General features: G+C 42.7%; 1 protein-coding gene across 7 annotated transcripts in view; it reads right to left on the bottom strand.

Annotated features, from left to right (window-relative positions):
- reln (reelin) overlaps positions 1 to 27,648 on the bottom strand; it is a 179,758-nt gene that overhangs the window by 132,979 nt on the left and 19,131 nt on the right. For all 7 annotated transcript variants that reach the window (XR_014030641.1, XM_081372562.1, XM_081372561.1 and 4 more), the window contains exon 2: positions 22,948 to 23,055. Coding sequence is in view for 6 of the 7 variants with exons in the window: in XM_081372562.1 (XP_081228688.1) it covers positions 22,948 to 23,055 (108 nt within the window). In the remaining variant the exon portion in view is untranslated. The remainder of the gene's footprint in view (positions 1 to 22,947; positions 23,056 to 27,648) is intronic.

A 27,648-nucleotide genomic window follows, 5' to 3' on the forward strand; every position in this document is an offset into this window, starting at 1 on the left:
CTAATGCAGTTTCAGTACTGTGGTATGTATCAGTACAGTACTATAGATATGACTGCAATTGAGTGGCAACAACCTTTTCCATGATTTTTGAGACATACGGTAGATTGGAGATTGGGCGATAGTTAGCGTAGTCAGTTGGGTCCAGATTTGTTTTTTTAAGAATAGGAGTAACTGCGGCCGCCTTTAGTGAGACTGGAACAGAGGCAGAGAGAAGAGACATGTTTACAAGATAGGTGCAAGATAGGAGATAGGTGCAGAAATGACAGAGGTACAGTGTTTCAGAAGGGTTGTAGGTGCAGGATCCAGCCGGCAAGAAGAAGAATTGGATTTCTGTATAATTTCACTAATCAAGATGGGGTTGGTCAACATAAAGTTATTAAGTGTTTGTATCTGAGCTTGCTCACAACTAGAAGTGGTCGGTTCATCACTAAAAGTCCCACGTAAAGCATCCAGCTTTCCCTGAAAGTGCTGCAGAAAAGAACAGCACAAGTCGTCAGATTCTTGTAGACAGGCATTGTGCGCGGGTGCCTGAACAAGCTTATTTACAATGCTAAATAGTGTTTTAGGCCTGTTGTTTGCGTTATTGATGATTTTAGTCAGCAATCATTTGTGAATGTAAAACCGTGAATGACACTAGATTCAATGTTAATAATGAAAATAATGAAAATACAGTACAAACAGTTGGACGGACAGTGGCACAGTGCTCATTCAGTAAATGCATAGCTAAACAGAAGTGTTTTGAGTCTGGATTTGAATGTGATACTGTAGGAGCACATCTGATCTCCTCTGGAAGCTGGTTCCAGCATAATAGCTAAAAGCAGACTCGCAATGCTTAGAGTGAACCCTTGGTATTTCTAGCTGATATGATCCTAATGATCTGAGTGATCTGTTGGGTTTATATTCAGTGAGCATATCTGCAATATATTGAGGTCCTAGGCCATTGAATGATTTATATACCAGTAATAATACTTTAAAATCAATCCTAAATCTAACTGGGAGCCAGTGTAAAGACCTGAGGACTGGTGTGATGTGTTCATATGTTCTGGTTCTGCTCAGCGTTCTGTATGAGCTGACACTGTCTTATGGTCTTTTTGGGAAGGCCAGTGAGGAGTCCATTACAATAATCCACCCTGCTGGTGATGAAAGCATGCACAAGTTTCTCTAAGTCTTGTCTGGAAACAAAGCATCTAATTCTTGCAATATTTTTCAGATGATAGCATGCTGATTTAGTTATTGCTTTGACATGACTATTGAAACTAAGGTCTGACTCTAGTGTCACACCAAGATTCCTGAATTGATGTTTAGTTGTTCGACCCCTAGAGTGAAGGTATGCGTTCACCTTGAGAACTTCATCTTTGTTTCCAAACGCAATGACTTCAGTTTTGTCTTTGTTTAACTGAAGAAAGTTTTGGCACATCCAACTGTTGACTTCGTCAATGCATTGGCACAGGGAGTCAATGCGGCTGTAATCGTTAGGCGATAGGGCTAAGTAGAGCTGTGTGTCGTCTGCATAGCTGTGAGAAGAGATGTGATTCCGTCTCATTATTTGGCTCATTGGGAGCATATACAGGTTGAACAGGAGTGGCGCAAGAATTGAACCTTGAGGGACTCCGCATGTCATGGATGTCCACTCAGACTTATGGTCTCCTATACTCACATAATAACCTCTCCCATCTAAGTATGACCTGAACCATTTTAGGACTATCCCAGAAAGCCCCACCCAGTTTTCCAGCCTGTCAAGAAGTATGTTATGATCGACAGTGTCAGATGCAGCACTGAGGTCGAGTAGTACCAGCACTGATAATTTGCCTGAATCAGTATTTAAGCGAATATCGTTTATTATCTTTATGAGCGCTGTCTCTGTGCTGTGGTGCGGTCGGAAACCAGATTGAAAATTGTCAAAGTATCCATTCGAGCTTAAGACTTTGTTCAGCTGATTGAAGACAACTTTTTCAATGATCTTACCTATGAAAGGAAGATTTGAGATCGTTCTATAGTTGCTTAATATGGTCTTATCCAGATTGCTCTTTTTCAGGAGGGGCTTGACAACTGCAGTTTTCAGGGAGTTTGGAAAACTCCCAGAGAGAAGTGAGGCATTTACCACTTCTAGAAGATCTGCTTCTAAACTGTTTAACACACTTTTGAAAAAAGATTTGGGAAGTGTGTCAAGGACGCAGGTTGATGTTTTTAGGGTGCTGTACGGTTTCTTCCAAAATTTTGCCATCAATTTCTTCAAAATCAGACGTAGTAACTTTCTGCGGATGTGGTCTGATCTGTCTGACCCCAGAGCAACTCAAAGAGATGTGCTGATCACCTTTCTGATATTATTGATTTTCTCAGAGAAGAAAGAAGCAAACTCACTGCACTTGTTGTCTGAGAGCATTTCACTGGGAATCTGGCTTGGGGGCTTTGTCAGTCTCTCTACAGTAGCAAAAAGAGTGTGTGTGTTATTTAAATTGCTGTTTATAATATTTGAGAAGAAAGTCTGTCTAGCTTTGCCTAGTTCCATATTGAAAGCATGGATGCTGTCTTTATAGATGTTATAATGGACTACAAGTTTTGTCTTCCGCCACATGCGCCCTGCTTTTCCTCATTGTCTTCTCATATTTTGTACTGCTGTTGAGTTTCTCCAAGGTGCTTTTTGTCTGCCACTCTTCTTCCTGACTTTAACAGGAGCAATATCATCAATTATACCTTTAACTTTTGAGTTAAAAGAATCAAGGAGAAAATCAACAGAGTCTGCAGATATGCTTGGTGTTAAGGATATAGCCTTCATAAATAGTACACTAGTGTTCTCATTTAAGCATCTCTTCTTGACAGACACAGATCTAGCTTCAGTGGCAGGAGAGATCAATATATCAAAGAAAATACAGAAATGATCAGACAGTGCTACATCCTTAATAACAATCAATGAAATGTTTAGACCCTTACTGATAAGTAAATCTAGAGTGTGTCCATGACTGTGTGTGGGTCCATGTACATGCTGAGTCAGATCAAAAGTTTTTAAAACAGTTTTGATTTCTTTTGCCATATTGTTTTCTGCACTATCTATGTGAAGGGTAAAATCTCCAGCAATGGCAAAACAGTCAAACTCTGAGGTAATTGTTGATAACAGTTCTGTAAAGTCCTCAGCAAAGGCTGGAGAGTATTTTGGAGGCCTATAAATAATGATAAGTAAAATATGTGGAGCACCTTTAAACACAATACCCAGATATTCGAAAGAAGGGTAATTCCCAAATGATATTTGCTTACATTGATAGATATCTTTAAAAAGAGCAGCTAGACCCCCACCTCTCTTACCAGCTCTGCAGACACTCATAAAAGTAAAGTTAGGAGGGGATGTTTCATTGAGGACTGTTGAACTGCAGCTGTCTTCTAGCCAGGTTTCATTTAGAAGCATAAAATCCAGGTTGTTTGTGGTTATTAAGTCGTTTACTAGAAGTGATTTTTTTTTAAGTGAGCGAATGTTTAAAAGTGCTAACTTAACAGTCTTTTTGTCCCCACAGCAATCTTAGTTTGACGTGTCAGATTAGTTGGGTTTGCTGTACGGCTATTGAAGGCCTTAGACTTTCTATCTTGTAATAGAACAGCAATAGAGAAAGATACAGGCACACTGGGTTCCCGCTTGTTCTGTAAACATTTGAGAAAGTTACTGTTATCATAGCGGGGACCCAACACACATCACTGAGAGGTGGTATCAGTTGTTTTTGGATCACCTCGAGCAGATGGAGGAGGGTGTGGGCCCTGGGCCGAAGAGCTCTCACAGGAGGAGGGGGAGGGCGAGCTGGGCCCGCAGGCTTTGGTATTTGCGGGGCCTGACGTTTTTTGGTTGATATCTGGGGGCTCGCAGCAAAAGAGTGGGATAGTTTGGTTCCAGCATACACCAGTTCTTCCATTTTCTGTGAGAAGCACAGAGGTGGAGATGCTGGAGAGAGGGATAACGTGTCTGGTGAGAGGGGCTGTTGCTCTGGTGTTATCAGAGGCTGTAATATTTATATTAATAAGAGGTTTAACAATAGCCAGCTTAAAAGTTTTCGGTATATCCTAATGACAAAGATGAATTAATGATATTAAGAAGAGGATCTATGACCTCAGGAAGCATCTCTTTCAGTAGCTTAGTCAGTATAGGGTCTAAGATACATGATGTCAATTTAGATGATTTAACGAGTTTAGTAAATTCTTCCTCTCCTATAGCAATGAATGAATCAAATTTTTCTTCAGGGAGACTACAATGCACTGCCTGATGCGATACTGTAGTAGACGATTGCATAGTTTTAATTTTCTCTCTAATATTATCAATCTTGCAAGTGAAGAAGTTCATAAAGTCATTACTGCTGTGTTGCTTGGAAACTTCTGGGTTTGAAGCATTCTTTTTCGTTAGTTTAGCTACTGTTTCAAATAAACACCTAGGACTATGTTTATTTTCTTCTAATAGGTTTGAAAAATAAGCAGATCTAGCAGCTTTTAAGGCCTAAGTAATTGAGCTCTCTTTCCATGAAATGCGAAATACCTCTAGTTTTGTTTTCTTCCAGTTGCGCTCCATTTTTCTGGCGGCTCTCTTAAGGGCCCGAGTGTGCTCGTTGTACCACGGCGTTGGACTATTTTCTTTAATCTTCTTTAAGCGCAACGGAGCAACTGTGTCTAAAGTGCTGGAAAAGTTAAAAGTTTCTTCTAAGCTATCCGGGATGCTGAGATGATGAAACTGATCAGGAAGATTATTAATAAAGCAATCTTTAGTGGCAGAAGTGATAGGTCTAACATATTTGTAACACGGAGTCGGCTTTGCAGCCTTGGCTAAATGAAGTTTACACGAGACCAGATATGATCTGAGATGTCATCGCTCTGCTGCAGAATTTCAACGGCATCAACATTTATTCCATGTGATAATATTAGATCTAGCGTATGATTACGAGTTCAGAATGTCTTTAAATGCCAATCCCAATGCATCTTTTTCATTATCTACATGTATATTAAAATCACCAACAATTATGACTTTATCTGCAGCCAGAACTAACTCTGATAGAAAGTCAGCAAATTCTTTGATAAAGTCTGTATGGTGCCCTGGTGGCCTGTATACAGTAGCCAGCACAAATCTCAAACGTGATTTATCATTTACACTATATATTGCTATATTAAGCACCAACACTTCAAAATAAGTATATTTAAAACTAGACTTCTGAGTAATACTGAAGATATTGCTATAAATTTCCCCCTTTGCCTTTCAGACGAGGCTCGTTTTTATAACAGTAATCTTTTGAAAATGTTTGTGGCTTTTTATATGTGCCAAAATGTCATAATGCTGTTAATGTTTCTGTAGTTCTTAAAACCCTAAACACATTATAGATAAAATAACATTGACAAACATGTGTCCCTGTCGTGCTGGAAAACTATAAAAAAAAAACTTTACAATTGTATTTCTAAAATTCTAAAAGTTTGTGTTTCTCATTTTTTGTAAGGAAGGATGTGCTGTAGAGGACGAATCTCGACGGGCCACTGGCGTTACTCACTCGAGGAGAAAAGTGATTGTTTCCAGTTCATTTATGATGTTCAGAGTAAACTTTTCTCTCAGGCCTGAAATAATGACACCAGTCAAAGGCATAAACAATGTGTGCGTTTCCTTTCACATGCAGATCGAAAACTAGAGCCGTCGACCGTGATTAATGGCAGTCGGACGAGCCGCGATCTCCCACGACCACCCGCACTCCAACTCTCCCTCACACACACACACACACACACACACACACAACGTTCCACCCGCACTCTAACTCTCTCTCTGACACACACACACACACAACGTTCCACCAGCACTCCAACTCTCTCACACACACACACACACACACACACACACACACACACACACAACGTTCCACCCGCACTCCAACTCTCTCTCTGACACACACACACACAACGTTCCACCTGCACTCCAACTCTCTCACACACACTCACACACACACACACACACACACACACACACACACACACACACACAACGTTCCACCTGCACTCCAACTCTCTCTCTCTCACACACACACACACACACACAACGTTCCACCCTCACTCCAACTCTCTCTCACACACACACACACACACACACACACACACAACGTTCTACCCGCACTCCATTTATCACTCACACAAACACAACGTTCCACCGGCACTCCATCTCTCACACACACACACACACACACACACACACCTCACACACACAACATTCCACCCACACTCTAACTCTCTCACACACACCCTCTCACACACACACAATGTTCCACCTGCACTCCAACTCTCTCTCTCACACAAACACACACACACACAACGCTCCATACGTTCACGTACACACACAAAGTTCCAGACGCTCACATACACATTCACGTACACATACAAAGTTCCTCATGCTCACGTACACACACAACTCTCCACACGCTCATGCACACACAACGTTTCAGACGCTCACATATAAACACACCACTCCGCACGTTCACATAAAAACACAATGTTCCACACGCTCACGCACACACACAAAGTTCCTTATGCTCACATACATACACAACATTCCACACACTTACGTACACACACAATGTTCCACACGCTCACATAGACATGCTACATTCCACACACTCACGTACACACACAATGTTCCACACACACAACGTTCAACACATGCATATGCAACTTTCCACACGCTCACGTACACATGCAACGTTCCACATTCTCACGTACACACACAACGTTCCACATTCTCACCTACACACACAACGTTCCACACGCTCACATACACACACAATGTTCCATACGCTCACGTACACACGCAACGTTCCACACGCTCACATACACACACAATGTTCCACACGCTCACATACACACACAACCTTCCACATGCTCACGTACACACACACAACATTCCACACGCTCACGTACACACACAACATTCCACACGCTCACCTACACACAACATTCCACACGCTCATGTACACACAACGTTCCACACGCTTACATACACACAACGTTCCACATGCTTACATACACACAACGTTCCACATGTTCACGTACACACACAATGTTCCACACACTCACAAACACAACGTTCCACATGCTCACGTACACACAACGTTCCACATTCTCACGTACACACACAACGTTCCACATTCTCACCTACACACACAACGTTCCACACGCTCACATACACACACAATGTTCCATACGCTCACGTACACACAACGTTCCACATTCTCACGTACACACACAACGTTCCACATTCTCACCTACACACACAACGTTCCACACGCTCACATACACACACAATGTTCCATACGCTCACGTACACACGCAACGTTCCACACGCTCACATACACACACAACCTTCCACATGCTCACGTACACACACACAACATTCCACACGCTCACGTACACACACAACATTCCACACGCTCACCTACACACAACATTCCACACGCTCATGTACACACAACGTTCCACACGCTTACATACACACAACGTTCCACATGCTTACATACACACAACGTTCCACATGTTCACGTACACACACAATGTTCCACACACTCACAAACACAACGTTCCACATGCTCACGTACACACAACGTTCCACACACTCACGTACACACACACACAACGTTCCACACGTTCACATACACACACAATGTTCCACACACTCACAAACACAACGTTCCACATGCTCACGTACACACAACGCTCCACACGCTCACGTACACACAACGTTCCACATGCTCACATACACACAATGTTCCACACCCTCACGTACACACACAACGCTCCACACGCTCACATACACACAACGTTCCACACGCTCACGTACACACAACGCTCCACACGCTCACATACACACAACGCTCCACACGCTCACATACACACAATGTTCCACACGCTCACATACACACAATGTTCCACACGCTCACGTACACACACAACGTTCCAAACGCTCATGTAAACACCAACATTCCACACACTCACGTACACACAACGTTCCACACGCTCATGTACACACAACGTTCCACACGCTCACGTACACACACAACGCTCCACACGCTCACATACACACAACGCTCCACACGCTCACATACACACAACGTTCCACATGCTCACGTACACAAACAACGCTCCACACGCTCACATACACACAACGTTCCACAAGCTCACGTACACACACAATGTTCCACATGCTCACATACACACAACGTTCCACACGCTCACGTACACACAACGTTCCACACGCTCACGTACACACACAACGCTCCACACGCTCACATACACACAACGCTCCACACGCTCACATACACACAACATTCCACATGCTCACGTACACACACAACGCTCCACACGCTCACATACACACAACGTTCCACAAGCTCACGTACACACACAATGTTCCACATGCTCACATACACACACAACATTCCAAACGCTCATGTAAACACGCAACATTCCACACACTCACGTACACACAACGTTCCACACGTTCATGTACACACACAACGCTCCACACATTCACGTACACACGCAACGTTCCACACGCTCACGTACAAACACAACGTTCCACACGCTCACGTGCACACACAACGTTCCACACACTCACATACACACACACAACGTTCCACACGCTCATATACACACACAACGCTCCACACACACAACGTTCCACATGCTCACGTACACACACAGCGTTCCACACGCTCACGTCACATGCAACGTTCCACACACTCACGTACACACAACGTTCCACACGCTCATGTACACACACAACGCTCCACACGTTCATGTACACACACAACGTTCCAAACGCTCATGTAAACACGCAACATTCCACACACTCACGTGCACACAACGTTCCACACGCTCACGTACACACAACGTTCCACACGCTCACGTACACACACAACGCTCCACACGCTCACATACACACAACGCTCCACACGCTTACATACACACAACGTTCCACATGCTCACGTACACACACAACGCTCCACACGCTCACATACACACAACGTTCCACAAGCTCACGTACACACACAACGTTCCACACGCTCATGTACACACAACGTTCCACACGCTCATGTACACACACAACGTTCCACACGCTCACGTACACACACAACGTTCCACACGCTCACGTACACACACAACATTACACACGCTCACGTACACACAACATCACACACTCTCACGTACACACTACGTTCCACATGCTCACGTACACACACAACGTTCCACACACTCATGTACAAACACACAACGTTCCACACGCTCACGTACACACAACGTTCCACACTCTCACGTACACACTACGTTCCACAAGCTCACGTACACTCACAACGTTCCACACGCTCACGTACACACAGAACGCTCCACACACTCACATACACATCACGTTCCACACACACAACATTCCACACATGCACATGCAACTTTCATCACACTCACACACAACGTTCCACACACACAACGTTCCACATGCTCACGTACGCACACAACGTTCCACACACACAACGTTCCACACGCTCACATACACACAACGTTCCACACACACAACACTCCACACACTCACGTACACACAGGGTTCCACACACACAACGTTCCACACATGCACATGTAACTTTCCACACACTCACGTACACACACAACGTTCCACACGCTCACATACACACAACGTTCCACACACACAACAGTCATATGCTTACGTACACACAACGCTCCACACACACAATCAACACTCCACACGCTCACGTACACACGCAACGTTACACACACACAACACTCCACACATGCACACATGACACTCTACGCGCTCACGTACACACGCAGCGCTCCACACGCTCAAGTACACACACAACGCCCCATATACTCACGTACACACGCAACGTTACACACACACAATGCTCCACACGCTCAAGTACACACACAATGCTCCACACAATCACGTACACACACACATCACTCCACATGCTCAAATACACACACAACGCTACACACACACAACAGTCCACACACACAATGCTCCACACACACAACGCTACACGCACTCAAATACACACACACAACACTCCACACACAACGCTCCACACGCTCACATACACATGCAATGTTACACACACACAACGCTCCAGACACTCACGTACACACACACAACGCTCCACACGCTCACATACACATGCAACGTTACACACACACAACGCTCCAGACACTCACGTACACACACACAACGCTCCACAAGCTCAAGTACACACACAATGCTCCACACGCTCACATACACATGCAACGTTACACACACACAACGCTCCAGACACTCACGTACACACACACAACGCTCCACATGCTCAAGTACACACGCAATGTTACACACACATAACGCTCCACACGCTCAAGTACACACACAACGCCCCACACGATCACGTACACACACAACGCTTCAGACACTCACGTACACACACACATCGCTCCACACGCTCAAATACACACACAACGCTACACACACACAACAGTCCACACACACAATGCTCCACACACACAACGCTACATGCACTCAAATACACACACACAACGCTCCACACACACAACGCTCCACACACACAACGCTCCTCTCCATTCTATAGCCTCATATGAGATTTTCTGTCCAAATGGCCTCTGATATGAGAGGAAAGATGATTTGGCGCACAACAGATGGGCACGGGGTGGCACAGACTGGCACACATGATGCTCACTGCTGCTCATTAAAATGCAGATTCATAATTTCAACTCAACACGTATTAGTATGATAAAGCACAGTCTGACTCATTACCATTAACCCGGACAACTGCGTGCTGCTAAATATCAGGTCAAATCTACGGTTTAGCGACAAGTAATGAGCCATTAACATTTCACAGACCAGATTCCAACATTCAAACCTGTGAAAATGAAAAGCTTTCTGACATCTATGTGAGCGATCTCTAAAGTGTAAGGGTTTGTTAATATCAGTAGCATTATTAAGTGTGTTAACACTGAAGGTTTGTAGTAATGGGATGTTTGTTCATCTATCAAGTGTCAGAAAAGAAAAGAGTCCTTTCTTTCCATCTCTGATATAGTTTCCACTCGCACAGCACCGTCGCATCATCCATCTTAACAGCAGGGTATGAATATTTATTAATCAAACATACAGTATGTGAATGGGTGGGTTAGTGTGATCTAGACGTGTCAGGCCCTGCTAGCTGAACCAGAGAATCCCAGAGCAACATACGAACAGCACTTATGATAAATAGTTGATATAGTGTTGCATTATATGGAATCAGTGGCCAAAAGCCACTTTGTTCCCCTGAGAAACTGACCTGAGGTCAGAAGCTGGAGGTCCAGAAGCTTCTCAATCACTTGGCAACCCTTCCCTGCATTTCCATTGGTTCATTTCATAATCTGCCAATCATTCTATGCTGCTATTGTCATGGCGATGACAGAAGTGCTCTTTGTGTTGCCAGGAAGAAGCTGTGTGTCCGACTCTGAGACACAGGAGCCCGGGGCCGACACAATACACACACACACACACACACAAACACACACAAACAAAACACACTCACGCACGCACGCACGCGCATACACACACACACCATCACTGGCCAGAAGACAATCCGACCACCTGGGAGATCTGTGTGCGTGTCTGTGTGTGTGTATGAGAGAGAGAAAGAGAGAGAGAGTGTAAGTGTGTGTGTGGGGGAGAGAGAGAGAGAGAGAGAGAGAGAGAGAGAGAGAGAGTGTGTGTGTGTGTGTGTGTGTGTGTGTGTGTGTGTGTGTATTTGTGTTTGAGAGAGGGAGTGTGTGTGTGTAAGTGAGTGAGAGTTTGTGTGTGCGTTTGTGTGTGTGTGTGTGTGTGTGTGTGTGTGTGTGTGTGCGCGCGCGTGTGTGTGTGTGTGTGTGTGTGTGTGTGTGTGTGTGTGTGTGTGTGTGTGTGTGTGTGTGTGTGTGTATGTGTGTGTGTGTGTGTGTGTGTGTGTGTGTGTGTGTGTGTGTGTGTGTGTGTGTCTATAATCACTGATCATATTCATTGACTGCTGATGATCTTTCACTGTCTGGATGTTGAGTGTTGGACTGCAGTGTGTGTGAGGTTTTGGATCGGCGCTGCGACACTACAGAAACACCGGCAGAAACTACTGAAGAGTTTCCTGTGAAAGTCTCGTTGGCAGCGTAATCTACAACATCAGTCTCTCTGATAACAGCGGCGGTGTTTCTCCGAGTCTCTGATGTGTCATTAAGTGTCATCACTGTTATCATTATTAATACACACACAAACACAGACTAATCGCTGTTCTACAGCTGTGAGGTGACCCCTGACCCCTGACCTCTGACCCCACCCGGTGCTGGGTCAATCATGATTTATCTTTGCAGGAAAAATGATGTTGTGAAGCATGTGGATCAATAGTTCATTTCTCGGCAGTTAATTCGGGTCATCTGATGTCATGTGTTGATACGTCTCCTCAGCGGTCGATCCCGGAGAGACTTCAGTGATGGCTATACAACAAATGAGCTAGTAATATAAATGAGCTAAATAAGCCTTATCTAAAACATAAGAAATAAAAGCAACACCTCAGAAAAAACTGCAACCAGAACAAAAAAAAAATACTCCAAACAAACCAAAATGAAAAACGATTCATGTCTTTCCCAGTCAGACGGATGCAAGTCACTGCTAACCCTAACCCTAACCCTAACCCTAACCCTAACTGCTGTCAGAGATCATGTGACTCGAGGCATGAGGCTTTCAGACATCTTTCAGTGCTCATCACGACATCACTTTCGCGCTTTATTTCGATGGTCCACTTTCACTACAGAAAAAACAAAATTTATTCAGACACCAGATATAATGTTTGATATGTTTCACTAGTGTGATCAGGACACTATAGTTCATTTATGTAATTGGATGGTGATTGGTTGAGCTAAACTGGTATTATCTAATTGTGTAGTTAAATTTAACAGCTGACAGATATTCAACATAATTCATGTGTGAGACAGTCTAACAGAACGGCGGACAAAACCAGTCACATATCCACTGAGTTCTGCTCATATTTTATTACCGTTCTCTAAACTATAGCGAATAAACTGTGCTAATGTGATAAAAGTCTGAATAAATCTTGGTTTGACTGTATAAGTAACTTTGCAGCCACATGTCAACTAGCTCTCATTAGAGTATTAATACACTTCTTCCTGCTCTCCGCTAGTTAGCGTTCCCTCATGCGCGGCTCAGGATGATCCTGCACTGCCGTTTCAGGGACTTCAGGAAGGAATCGCGAATAGCAGAATAAAGTTGTGATGAAAGACAGACACAATGTCAGAGGTCTGAGCGCCCGAGGGCTGTTCCTCACTGACGCTGAGGCTCGCGTTCACCAGCTCTCCTGGGAGGCATTAGCACTAATTTGAAGTTTAATTTGACGTGACTCCTCGGCTAATCGTGCGAGCTTGAAATTAATTAATCTGACTTGACTTGTGCTAATTTGCGACGGCCACAGCGCGGCGTTCCCTTCGGAGGAGGAAAACAAACAGGAGTCGAAGGAGAAGAGACAGGTGGGACGCGGGCAGGCCTCGAGATCTCACACACACACACACACACTCGCACTGGTGACAGATTCAGCCCTACAGCGCCGTATAATTAACAAATCAGGACGATGCTGCCAATAACTGAAAGTGTTTTTCCCAACAACATTTGGGTCAGTAGTGCCCCGATGGAGGCTTTATGTAAAGGGCACGCCTGCGACGCATGGGCTTTTAGAAGGAGAAGTTTTAGGACGGTTTTGCTTTCAACGGAGCCATTTAAAGCTTTCTGAGAGTGCAGCTCTCCATTAGAAGCTCTGCTTCTCTTATCCTCAGAGAACCTTTAAAAATTGATCAGAGAGTGAAAGTGCAACCTAGAAAACATGCAGGTCTTCACGACAATGGAGAATCACAGCAGGTGGAAGAGGGATCGCGGTGTTCTCGAGAACTGACCAGAACTAAACCTGAATGAGTCTGACTGACCAGGACTAAACCTGAACGAGTCTGACTGACCAGGACTAAACCTGAACGAGTCTGACTGACCAGGACTAAACCTGAACGAGTCTGACTGACCAGGACTAAACCTGAATGAGTCTGACTGACCAGGACTAAACCTGAACGAGTCTGACTGACCAGGACTAAACCTGAAGGAGTCTGACTGACCAGGACTAAACCTGAACGAGTCTGACTGACCAGAATTGACTGACCAGAACTAAACCTGAACGAGTCTGACTGACCAGAACTAAACCTGAACGAGTCTGACTGACCAGAACTAAACCTGAACGAGTCTGACTGACCAGGACTAAACCTGAACGAGTCTGACTGACCAGGACTAAACCTGAATGAGTCTGACTGACCAGGACTGACTGACCAGGACTGACTGACCAGAACTAAACCTGAATTAGACTGACTGACCAGAACTAAACCTGAACGAGTCTGACTGACCAGGAATAAACCTGAACGAGTCTGACTGACCAGGACTAAACCTGAACGAGTCTGACTGACCAGAATTGACTGACCAGAACTAAACCTGAACGAGTCTGACTGACCAGAACTAAACCTGAAGGAGTCTGACTGACCAGGACTAAACCTGAACGAGTCTGACTGACCAGGAATAAACCTGAACGAGTCTGACTGACCAGGACTAAACCTGAACGAGTCTGACTGACCAGGAATAAACCTGAACGAGTCTGACTGACCAGAACTAAACCTGAACGAGTCTGACTGACCAGAACTAAACCTGAACGAGTCTGACTGACCAGAACTAAACCTGAACGAGTCTGACTGACCAGGACTAAACCTGAACGAGTCTGACTGACCAGGACTAAACCTGAATGAGTCTGACTGACCAGGACTGACTGACCAGGACTGACTGACCAGAACTAAACCTGAATTAGACTGACTGACCAGAACTAAACCTGAACGAGTCTGACTGACCAGGACTAAACCTGAACGAGTCTGACTGACCAGAACTAAACCTGAACGAGTCTGACTGACCAGAACTAAACCTGAACGAGTCTGACTGACCAGAACTAAACCTGAACGAGTCTGACTGACCAGGACTAAACCTGAACGAGTCTGACTGACCAGAACTAAACCTGAACGAGTCTGACTGACCAGAACTAAACCTGAACGAGTCTGACTGACCAGGACTAAACCTGAACGAGTCTGACTGACCAGGACTAAACCTGAATGAGTCTGACTGACCAGAACTAAACCTGAACGAGTCTGACTGACCAGAACTAAACCTGAACGAGTCTGACTGACCAGAACTAAACCTGAACGAGTCTGACTGACCAGGACTAAACCTGAACGAGTCTGACTGACCAGGACTAAACCTGAATGAGTCTGACTGACCAGGACTGACTGACCAGGACTGACTGACCAGAACTAAACCTGAATTAGACTGACTGACCAGAACTAAACCTGAACGAGTCTGACTGACCAGGAATAAACCTGAACGAGTCTGACTGACCAGAACTAAACCTGAACGAGTCTGACTGACCAGAACTAAACCTGAACGAGTCTGACTGACCAGAACTAAACCTGAACGAGTCTGACTGACCAGGACTAAACCTGAACGAGTCTGACTGACCAGGACTAAACCTGAATGAGTCTGACTGACCAGGACTGACTGACCAGGACTGACTGACCAGAACTAAACCTGAATTAGACTGACTGACCAGAACTAAACCTGAACGAGTCTGACTGACCAGAACTAAACCTGAACGAGTCTGACTGACCAGAACTAAACCTGAATTAGACTGACTGACCAGAACTAAACCTGAACGAGTCTGACTGACCAGAACTAAACCTGAACGAGTCTGACTGACCAGAACTAAACCTGAACGAGTCTGACTGACCAGAACTAAACCTGAACGAGTCTGACTGACCAGAACTAAACCTGAACGAGTCTGACTGACCAGAACTAAACCTGAACGAGTCTGACTGACCAGAACTAAACCTGAACGAGTCTGACTGACCAGAACTAAACCTGAACGAGTCTGACTGACCAGAACTAAACCTGAACGAGTCTGTCGGGGTGAGGTAGAGGATGAGGAGAGGAATCTGCTTTTATTTGATATAAAACATAAAACAAACACAAACGACCCCGAGGGGGAGAACAAGACCGGCATCTGGACCACACAGGGCTGGACGAGGGCTGGACGAGGGCTGTCACTATATATCGCAATACAAAAATGCAACAATATGTATTGTGTATAGTTCAACCTAAATGAAAATGACTGTGTGAGAAAAAAATCACGTTTTCAGAGTTTTAGTGTCAGTACTACATTAAACTACAATATATAATGTAGAATATAATGTATAATAATGCAATGGGGAATATCTGTGTGTCCTGATAACGCCAAATGTCTGATGTTACAGTAAAAGTGTCTGACATTATCTTAAATATATCTAGTCAGTGACAGAGATCAAGCATATTCATCTACAATAATTCTGTATTTTCAGCTTCAGAATCATGAATATTGTTATTCTGGAGTCTCTATTGTCCTGTGCTTTGGGTTTCAGCACCAAGTCCCCTTGTTAACCTTTTCACACATGTCTTGGAGTATCGCAGTAATATGGTATCGTGAGTTCAAGGGTAACTCTCGCCAAAATTGAAGCTAGGCTCTTTTTGTTAATCTACCAGAGTCAAACTTTCGTGTAAAGGCATAATTAGAATGTTTACGACAGTTTGACTCAGGCAGATTAACAAAAAGAGCCTAGCTTCAATTTTGGCGAGAGTTACCCTTTCAGTATCGTGATATGTTTTGAATCGTTACACTCCTATGGACACGGTGACAGAATCAGGACAGGACACGATCGGTACGTGAGATGAGGAACTGGCACAGGACTGAAAACACAAGGAGAATAAACAGGGAGCAAACAGTGTAATGAGGGAGAACAGGAGGGACACTGAAGAAAGAGGGACGAGGAGAACAACGGCACACGGAAACAAACATGAGCTCAAGGCCTGCAAACACAATCACAAGCTCATGTGTTTAAACAGAACAAGACATGAACACACAGCTAATGATAACACTCCCCAGCCTTGTGCAACACAACTCTACGAGGAAACATGTGGCTGATGAAACACAGCTTCACCGAACACAACAGCACACACAGACGGAAGAGCGTTCAGCCTGAGCGACTCCAAACACACACTCACACAACAGGACAGGAGTGTCAGAGCTCTGTCAGAAACCAGGAACACACAAACCCTGACAGACTCGCACTCAATCACTGTCTTCTGATTACAGCTCAGTCAAACTCACTGAGTTATCGATGAACTTCACACACTTACTGAACTGAACTGAATCAACACTGGACTGAATCAACACTGGACTGAATCAACACTGGACTCAACACTGGACTGAATCAACACTGAACTGAATCAACACTGGACTGAATCAACACTGGACTGAATCAACACTGGACTCAACACTGGACTGAATCAACACTGGACTGAATCAACACTGGACTCAACACTGGACTGAATCAACACTGGACTGAATCAACACTGGACTGAATCAACACTGGACTCAACACTGGACTGAATCAACACTGAACTGAATCAACACTGGACTGAATCAACACTGGACTCAACACTGGACTGAATCAACACTGGACTGAATCAACACTGGACTCAACACTGGACTGAATCAACACTGGACTCAACACTGGACTCAACACTGGACTGAATCAACACTGAACTGAATCAACACTGGACTGAATCAACACTGAACTGAATCAACACTGGACTGAATCAACACTGGAATGAATCAACACTGGAATGAATCAACACTGAACTGAATCAACACTGAACTTAATCAACACTGAACTGAATCAACACTGGACTGAATCAACACTGGACTGAATCAACACTGGACTCAACACTGGACTGAATCAACACTGGACTGAATCAACACTGGACTCAACACTGGACTGAATCAACACTGGACTCAACACTGGACTGAATCAACACTGGACTCAACACTGGACTGAATCAACACTGGACTCAACACTGGACTGAATCAACACTGAACTGAATCAACACTGGACTCAACACTGGACTGAATCAACACTGGACTGAATCAACACTGGACTCAACACTGGACTCAACACTGGACTGAATCAACACTGGACTCAACACTGGACTCAACACTGGACTGAATCAACACTGAACTGAATCAACACTAGACTGAATCAACACTGGAATGAATCAACACTGGAATGAATCAACACTGAACTGAATCAACACTGGACTGAATCAACACTGAACTGAATCAACACTGGACTGAATCAACACTGGACTGAATCAACACTGGACTGAATCAGCACTGGACTGAATCAACACTGAACTGAATGAACAATGGACTGAATGAACACTGGACTGAATCAACACTGAACTGAATCAACACTGGACTGAATCAACACTGGACTGAATCAACACTGGAATGAATCAATACTGAACTGATTCAACACTGGAATGAATCAACACTGAACTGAATCAACACTGAACTTAATCAACACTGGACTGAATCAACACTGGACTGAATCAACACTGGACTCAACACTGGACTGAATCAACACTGGACTGAATCAACACTGGACTCAACACTGGACTGAATCAACATTGGACTGAACACTGGACTCAACACTGGACTGAATCAACACTGGACTGAATCAACACTGGACTGAATCAACACTGGAATGAATCAACACTGGAATGAATCAACACTGAACTGAATCAACACTGAACTTAATCAACACTGAACTGAATCAACACTGGACTGAATCAACACTGGACTGAATCAACACTGGACTGAATCAGCACTGGACTGAATCAACACTGAACTGAATGAACAACGGACTGAATGAACACTGGACTGAATCAACACTGAACTGAATCAACACTGGACTGAATCAACACTGGACTGAATCAACACTGAACTGAATCAATACTGAACTGATTCAACACTGGACTGAATCAACACTGAACTGAATCAACACTGGACTGAATCAACACTGGACTGAATCAACACTGGACTGAATCAACACTGGACTGAATCAACACTGGACTGAATCAACACTGAACTGAATCAATACTGAACTGATTCAACACTGGACTGAATCAACACTGAACTGAATCAACACTGAACTGAATCAACACTGAACTGAATGATGACTCTATTGTCTTCTGTAGAGCTGTTTTCATGCTGAATTTCAATTAATCTCATATTTGATGAGGTTTGTAAAAATAAAGTAATGAAACACTCCAAGCACAACTACACAATATGGTTACAAAATATATAACACATTTATATTTGAATGAAGGGAGATGATGTCAGTTTTCCTTTACATTAAGCCGGAAACCACTACTGTATCTGTGTTAGACTGCGCTGTTAAGTGTGTGTGTGTGTGTGTGTGTGTGTGTGTGTGTGTGTGTGTGTGTGTGTGTGTGCGCGAGTGTGTGCGCGCGAGTGTGTGTGTGTGTGTGTGTGTGTGTGTGTGTGTGTGTGTGTGTGTGTGTGTGTGTGTGTGTGTGTGTGTGTGTGTGTGTGTGTGTGTGTGCGTGTGTGTGTGTAGCTGTCAGAGGAGTCAGAGAGCAGACTGATCACAGAGCTGCTGAGCTTTTGAAGTCTCTCAGGGACTGACAGCTCTTCAACCCCATGAGAGCGCTAACACACACACACACACACACACACACACACACACTCACATAATGTGAACTAAGAATGATGGCATAAAGCAGCATGCAAATGAACGCATAGTGAGAGAGTAAATACAGGAAACTGCACAAACACACACTGTTTCACTAAATTTGTTCTCCTTCATTTCATCCGCTCCATTAAAACGTTTTTTTTAAATGCCTTTGTTTCTTTTCACTGGATGTGATATTCATATTCATCATTTCATAACAGATGGTGATTGGCTCGTTCATAATAATGACACTGGAAGCAACTAAAATTACAGCCAAAGAAGGTGCAGTATGTGATTCTTGAATTATTTTCTATATCAGTGTCAGTGTGTCTGAACTCCTGAAACGCCTCCATTGTAGTCTTGAGTTTCTTCTCTATAAGTGACTCTAACACGTCATAATATTCCTCATTTAAATAATTAATATGCAGAATAAAGGGACGGGGCCTGGTTGAGTTAGATTAAGCGTAGCGTCAGTTCTGGCAGGTCACGTTAGTCAGGCTCGCATCAGCTGATCCACGTCTACCTATAGGAATACGACGCCTATCATTGTATACATATATAAGCTCCTTCAGTATTATCAGCAGCTATTGCGTTTCTCAGGAGCTGATTACCCTCCTCCCTCCCCAGCTCCACTTCTCCTCAGTCAGTTTGGCATTCTGATTCCCCTTGAATCAGAATAAATTCTCGAATTATGTTGTACATTAAAATTAATTAATGATTTCTGCAATACATTCATGTTGGTTCTGTTCTGTTCACCCTAGGAAAGGGTTATTGCTGCTCTTATCCATGCTAGTTCTCGCCCCAAACAGAACCATACCGCCAATCCTTACTGTATGCTAATTGTCAATCATATTTGACAATAGTGGTCCTGACAGAATTAGTAGTGTGTTAAACTGGCGGTTATGGTAAGGGGCGGGGAATTTTCCCTAAACACTTGAAGCGCTCGACCAATCACAACACACTGCTCCAGCCGACCAATCAGAGCACAGTGTGCTTTTCAGAAGGAGGGGCTTCATAGAGACAGGAAGTAAACAGAGCGTTACTGACAGACTGGGAAGAGAGGAGTCGCAACAATGGAGAATATGAGGAAAATAATCAACATTCAAGCAGGAAAACCTGCTCTAGTAGAGCCTGAAACAACATCAAGACTCTGAGAAAGGGCATAATATGGCCTCTTTAACATTCATTTGGGTGTGAGGATCCATGTTCATCCAGTCACTTACTCATCGGGTTCATTTGTAATGAACGAACGAACGAACGAACGAACGAACGAATGAATGAATGCTGCTACATGTAACACTGTTTAATCTTCGGTCGAAGCCTCAACTCCTGCTTTCATGCACAGACACTCGAGATGAGAAAATGCTTTTCATTTCATATAAAGTTAAAATTCTTTCATTTTATAGCTAATTTAACTTTTATTTATAATGAAAAAGCCAAAAACAAAACAAAAAAAAGTATTTGACCTACATTTTGGCTAAGAAAATATTAAGTATATGGTCTTTATAATAAATAATGATTTTACATTGTATTGATGTTTTTGTCTTTGGGGGAAAAATATTTTTGATAAATACTAAATTAAAATGTAAAATTTGAACCAAACCTATAAATATAATTAGAGCTGCAGCATCAGTAAAACCCACAACGTGTTCTGAAACTATTAACAACATTCTGTCATGCGTCTCAAAATAAGCATCATTTACATTTCTTTTGACAGTTCTGAATGTTGGGAAAGTGGGAGTTTAATTCTCCTGGTTTGCATGCATGAAAGTTTGAGCGACTCTGTTCAATCCATCCTCATCATACATCACACCAAATGTTATTAATGACCTAATCAAGATACAAGGTTTAAATGTAAAACTGAGTGAAAGTATGAGCACACAAACATCTGTTTCATCAGACAGACTTCTGTAATGAGCTTCATTTACATAGAAAGAGGAGTGTTTGCATAGAAAACAGTGTCAATGATGTGATTTACATACTGAAGGAGCCGTGTTCATTCACTCATTCAGTGGCGTAATGCAGGGAACAGTCAGTGAGATTTCAGATGTAGTTCAGAAAAACACCAGGGTGTGTAAATTATGACTTAATTTCCTTTTAAGTTCAGAAACCCCGATAACAGAAAGGACATTGTCACTAAAGGATTTCTGAAGTGAAACTGAGCTCAAAACAGACTTCACTCGACCCAATGAAAAGTGTATTTTGTTTGAAATCATGTCACATTTTTGCTTTTGTTGTTTACATACAGTAGTGTCCAAAAGTGACGGACATCTGATATCTTCAGCCTTTATTCAAATATGATTATAAAGATTCATATTGCATAGCTGTGCTCGGAGACGATTGCTTGATTTGTGATAATAACGCAATGAAACACATTGTGCCACATAATTTTTGGCCATAAATTATGAACACGCGCAAAAACAAGAACCAAGAACCAAGAGAGAACCAATGAAATATTAATAACTGATTATGTTTGCTTTTTCCTGTGAGCTTTTTGTTTTTCTATGCATTTTTTATTTATTTATTTTGCATAATAAAATAAAGCCTGTATCTGTAGTTTGCCTTTTTTTGCCAAATAATTTTGTCAGATAAATACTTTAATCAAGTTTAGTGGTTTTTTTTTGCTTCCCTCATATTAAGAGTATTGAAAAATATTAAATATTTTCCTCATATTTAAATGGTTTAATCAGACTTGTGGAGCAACCGTACTGGAACCGGATTCATAAAACATTATGGAGTTAAATCTACACATTTGGCATAAAGACTGCATTCAGTTGAATGACGTTGATAGTCACCTGGATCCTCACCTACTACTGTTAATGCTTGGCTTATGAATATTAATAGATTACGTAGGTGGATGTTTCAGAAAGGTTACCAAACAACGTCACATAATTAATATTCATGAGTCCATGACATGATTTCATAACCAGCCCTAAACTCGCGTATTGAATGCTGTATTAATGTGCTGTTCTCAGTAAGAGAGAGTTTGCATTATGTCGATGTCCTCATCACACCAGCTCTCTTATAGACACAGAGGAGAATATCAGTCCTTCGTGAATTCTCAGAAACATTAAGCAAGCTCTCAAACAATTCTCCAGTCCATCAAGCTGTCCTCCTCCCACAGATTCTGCTCTTATCTAACAGATAATGAGACTCGAGTGGACTCGACCCGGTTATGAGTGTTCATTGATAGAATGTGACTTGTTCTGTTTCTCCCTGAAGACTCACCGAAGCCGAAAGCTGGAGACGCTGGGATGGGAGAGGACTGGACACTGGTGGAGGTGTAGAGACCAGTGACCAGAAGCCCATCGAAGTACGTGCTGGTGGAGATCGTCACTGCAGACACACGAGAGACAGTGTTAGACATCTGACCACCAAACACTCATGAGATAATGAAGGATCACAGTCATCACAATCCCAGCAAACAGGGAACCTTCTGGAGAGAAAGTATGAAGTTATGATCCAGTAATGTTAATAGAACGTTCGTTCAAAGTTATCTGGTCTTTAATAATGTTGTCAAACATGAGCAAAAGAGAAAATTACTTCTACATCGTTCATGGAATGATTTTTTCTGAAACAATTCAGTTGGACGTTCGTCTAATGTTTTTTAAATGTTGCTCCTTGTTTCAGAACATTCAGAAGTAACGTTCCCATAATGTTTGAAGAATTATACAATGTAATGTTCCCTTAAGCGTTTACATCATCAGCAATAAACATTTCTAAAACATAAAAAAAAAACAGGATGTTTTAAACATTCAGAGAACGCTCAGAAATGACGCTTTCAGAATGTTCGGGAAACGTTTTGTTAGTTGGGATGATGTTAATTGTGAGTGGCCTGTTGGAATAGAAGCGCTTGGCACTCACTGAAAGAAAACATCTAAAGTTTCCCAGACAGCAACATAGTGTCTGCCCAGATCCGGGCCACATCTGGTACATGTGGATTCAACGCTTGCCAGATGTGGGCCAGATCTGGGCCGACACTATGTTGCTGTCTGGATTCCCATCATTGTTTCCCATCTAAAACGTCTCTGGCTGAACTCGATACAAGAGCACTGGGTGATATTTGGACAGATTCCCACACAGACAAAATTATGCAGTACAAGATTCAAACAATGAAACATTTGGGCTGCATGCTGCTCCACCAAATCAACAATGGGGTAAAAAAATCAGTCAACAAATCTGAAAATGATGCTTCTTTTGGGAAAAAAGTGCATTTTGTCCTGGAAGGAAAGAGAAGCGGTGCCTCTGCCCCAAAGAAATCCAGATTTGCGCAAGTAAACCAAGCAAAAATTATTATAATGAAAGAATACAGGTGAATGTCACATGAGAGAAAGCAACGTCTCAATCACGATTGGCTCATTAATGTGTTGATGCAATATATCTCCTATCATGCTCACAAATGACCTGCAAATCGGCACAAAGAGCATCAAATGGAATTGGAAAATGAACTGGGTCTAAAAACGTCCAGCATTCACCATAGTAATGGACCCTTATTATGACACACAAACACACACACACACACTCACACACTTCCACTGTGAATGCTTTACTCTACGTGTGTTTCTCATCACTGTGCAAACTGAGGGACGAGACAGAGCCATTGTGTGCAGTGATCAACAGGCTGGCACAGATGTGGACCAGAGACGCTGAATGGAAAATAACCCAGAATATTCCTTGAGCAGCTCAGAGAGAGAGAGAGAGAGAGAGAGCAGATGTGAGTGCAGGCGGCGGCGGGGGCGAACGAACGAACGAATGAACGAACGAATGAACGAAAGCAACACCTCATAGCACAGACTGTCAAAAGAGCCATGTTAGCATGGTGAAGATGTCACTAAACACTGTGAGAAAATGCTTATTAACTCTTTCAACGACAGCGCTTTATTTTTAGGTCGCCAGCTTTTTTGATGGTAGGCTATTCACAAAATGTTCATGGCCTCCAAAATATTTTGTTGTACGAATATGTAAACGTCAATATATCAAAAGATAGAACAGAGACTCAGTTTTTAATAAAAAGAAAAATCATACATTCTTTTCTATCAACACTTGAATGTGGGCAAGTTTCATTAAAACCTAAATTTGTCAAAGACTTGAGCGATTCAGAATGATGATCAAACACAGATGATCGAGTCCATCAACACTCCAGTCGTTTCCTCTTCATGGTTAAACATTTCATTCAGTCACATTGAGTTTTGATTTATACTCATATTATATTTGATGTATGCTGTTTACTACTGATCATAGTATATTTTACATGTGCGTCAGCAACAGATGTGAGCGGTGCGGAGTGGGAGCGGAGTTGCGTGATTTTGCCAGGAGCGAGGAGCGGATTTGTTTAATGCCGGAGCATTGTGATTTTCTCTCGCTCCGAAAACGCTCCACTATCGCTCAATTACGAATCACGAGCCAGGACCAAACCACTGTGAGGCAACGGAGGGGGACTCAAAATGTTTCTAATCATATTTTGCATTTGTTTGCATTTGTATTGTTTTACTAGTACTTTCACAAACATTTATATAAAGTATATATCATGTAATTAATTTTACACATGCTTTTAATGATATTTTTACCGACCCCCTCGCGATTTCCGCCTGTGCAACTCCATTATATGATGGGCGATTTTATAAGTTGTTAATAAGCACAGTTAAAGAAAGACAGAAAGATGGAGTTTCTGAAATATTACCGTGAAGAAGGGGAAAAAAATATAAATGTATTGTAAAAGGTAGTGTTGACAAAGGAGAACGTCATTCGCTTCTGGAAAGAAAACTCTAATGTACTGCCACAACTTTCACAAATTGCAAGACGCATATTTAGCATTCCCAGCGGCTCGGCCAGCGTGGAAAGGCTGTTTTCTATTGCTGGTCTGATGTCCAGCAATAATCGCATGTGCTTGGCACCTGCTGCCACTCTGCAAAAGCTCATTTTTCTGAAAGTTAACGCAGAAACAGCTTTGCTAATAAAAAATATGTTCAACCAGCCAGCATTTTTTCTGTTCATAGTATTTCTCAATATTAGCCTAATATAAAAGTTGGCTTAAAGAGATCTATATTTTTTTTCGTTTGGCAATTTGTTTAACTTCATATTTTAGTTTGTGATTTATTTATTTTATTTATTGTAATGTTTTTCGTTTGATAATTTATTTAATTTAGCCTCATTCAACACTTATTTTTTATTTTGCTTTGTTTAAAAGTGAGCTAAAGGATAGCCTAATTTATTGGTTAGGGGCTGTTCAAAATTCCAATAAAGTATGTGGATGTTCTTCTCTTAGTACTGCGTATTCGTTTTACAGTACATGCATCTTCTGATCAGAGGTTGGTGTTATTTAAAAAAAAAGAATAAAAATTTACCGTGGAGCGAAAACGGAGCGAGACGTATTAAGGAGGGAGCGAGGAGCGGAAAATTGTACACCCAGAGCGGAGCTTGAGCGGAGTAATTATGAAATGCTTTGAGCGTGGAGCGCAAATTCTTTCCGCTCCGCTCCGCTCACATACTCTGGTCAGCAATGCTTCTATCGCTCGTTTCTGCTTCTTTTTCGCCTGTGTTTTGATCAGGAGATTCTGAACTCTTTCAGAAGAAACAGCGCCCCCTACTGTACAACTGTCAAAACATGGATAGCCAGAAAATTCCATCAATGGCAGGGAAAGAGTTAAAAGAGAGTGAGATTGGCAGGGAATGTGGGATAAACTACCTTGACATTCTGTCAGTCTGTAGTAAAACATACAACAGCAAATTCAAGAGCAGCTAGGTCAGTTTAACTGAACTGAAAAGTTACAAAGAGCCAATGATGCATTTTCACATTTCATAGTATTCACTTTGCAGTTTTTGCACTTTGTAATCCAGAAAATAAAAAATAAATGTTTTGATAAACGTCTGTAGTCTGCATTGATTCCAGTGTGCCACCTTCTTGCTCACTTCACATTTCACTCTACGCAATGTTTTTTAGGTTCTTTTGGCATTATAATTTAACTTTGCTAAAACTGGGCAGAGGATTTTTATTTTTGGATTGGGAGAATAAATGTTGAGTTGTGTTATATTGTATTTGTTCTGTAGGTAGTTAAGAGTTCATGATTAGGTTGAAGGAGTTCCCTTTCGAGAGAATAGACAATTAAAAAGGTGAAATAATCATCTGACTAAGCGGAGCATAGCATTAAGCTTTGTATCAGTAGAAACCCGGTAGTAGTTTTTGAATGACCGTGCTTCCCTCCCTCATGTCCCCCTGAGACGAGAGATTTCTGTATTGTGTGTCTGGAAAAAAACTTCAGATGACGCAAAAATCGTCATTTTGTGTCATCGGAGGCTTTTTTGGCCAGAGGCGAGAGACTACAGCCAGTAGGAGGAGCTAGTTCCGCATGTCTTCAACCCGCCCATGGGGGATCTCACGATAAAACAGCATCTTTTTTAGTTTCGAGTCATCTAGTAGCCAAGTTGTATAATGTATTCCGATACTGCCCTCTGTAACCAGTAGGCGTGGCTTGGTAGTGGCCTCGTAGGGCAGCGAAGCAAGTGCATTCTGGGAGTTGTTGTCTTTCATCCACATGAGCCAAAACTAAATTTTCTGGCTTTTCTCAATCTAGAAGGCATCAACTTCTAAAATAATTTCACATTTCTACTACATAAATGACCCAATTTAAATACACAATCATCTTTCCAGCGGTGAAATATAGCTGAGCTCCTAGTTTAAGCAGCAGCGAATGCAGCCGAGAAAGCCTGGGGGTCAAAGCAACACTCTTGCCTGACGCTTTCCAAAGAGAAAACTGGTCTGAGGACTGTTATTCTCGAAGGTGGCTTCGGGTAAGAGGTCCTGACGGGATGCGCAGACCTCTGAAGGTGCCCCTCGGGAGCCTCAAGTTCTCGCTTCTCCATGGAACCCTTAGGAAATTGATGTTTGTATCCTGCCGTTAAGTGTACTTCGGGACACATCGGTTTCCAGCA

Source organism: Scardinius erythrophthalmus (assembly GCF_964197995.2).
Source record: "Scardinius erythrophthalmus genome assembly, chromosome: 8".
NCBI classification, from domain to species: Eukaryota; Metazoa; Chordata; class Actinopteri; order Cypriniformes; family Leuciscidae; genus Scardinius; species Scardinius erythrophthalmus.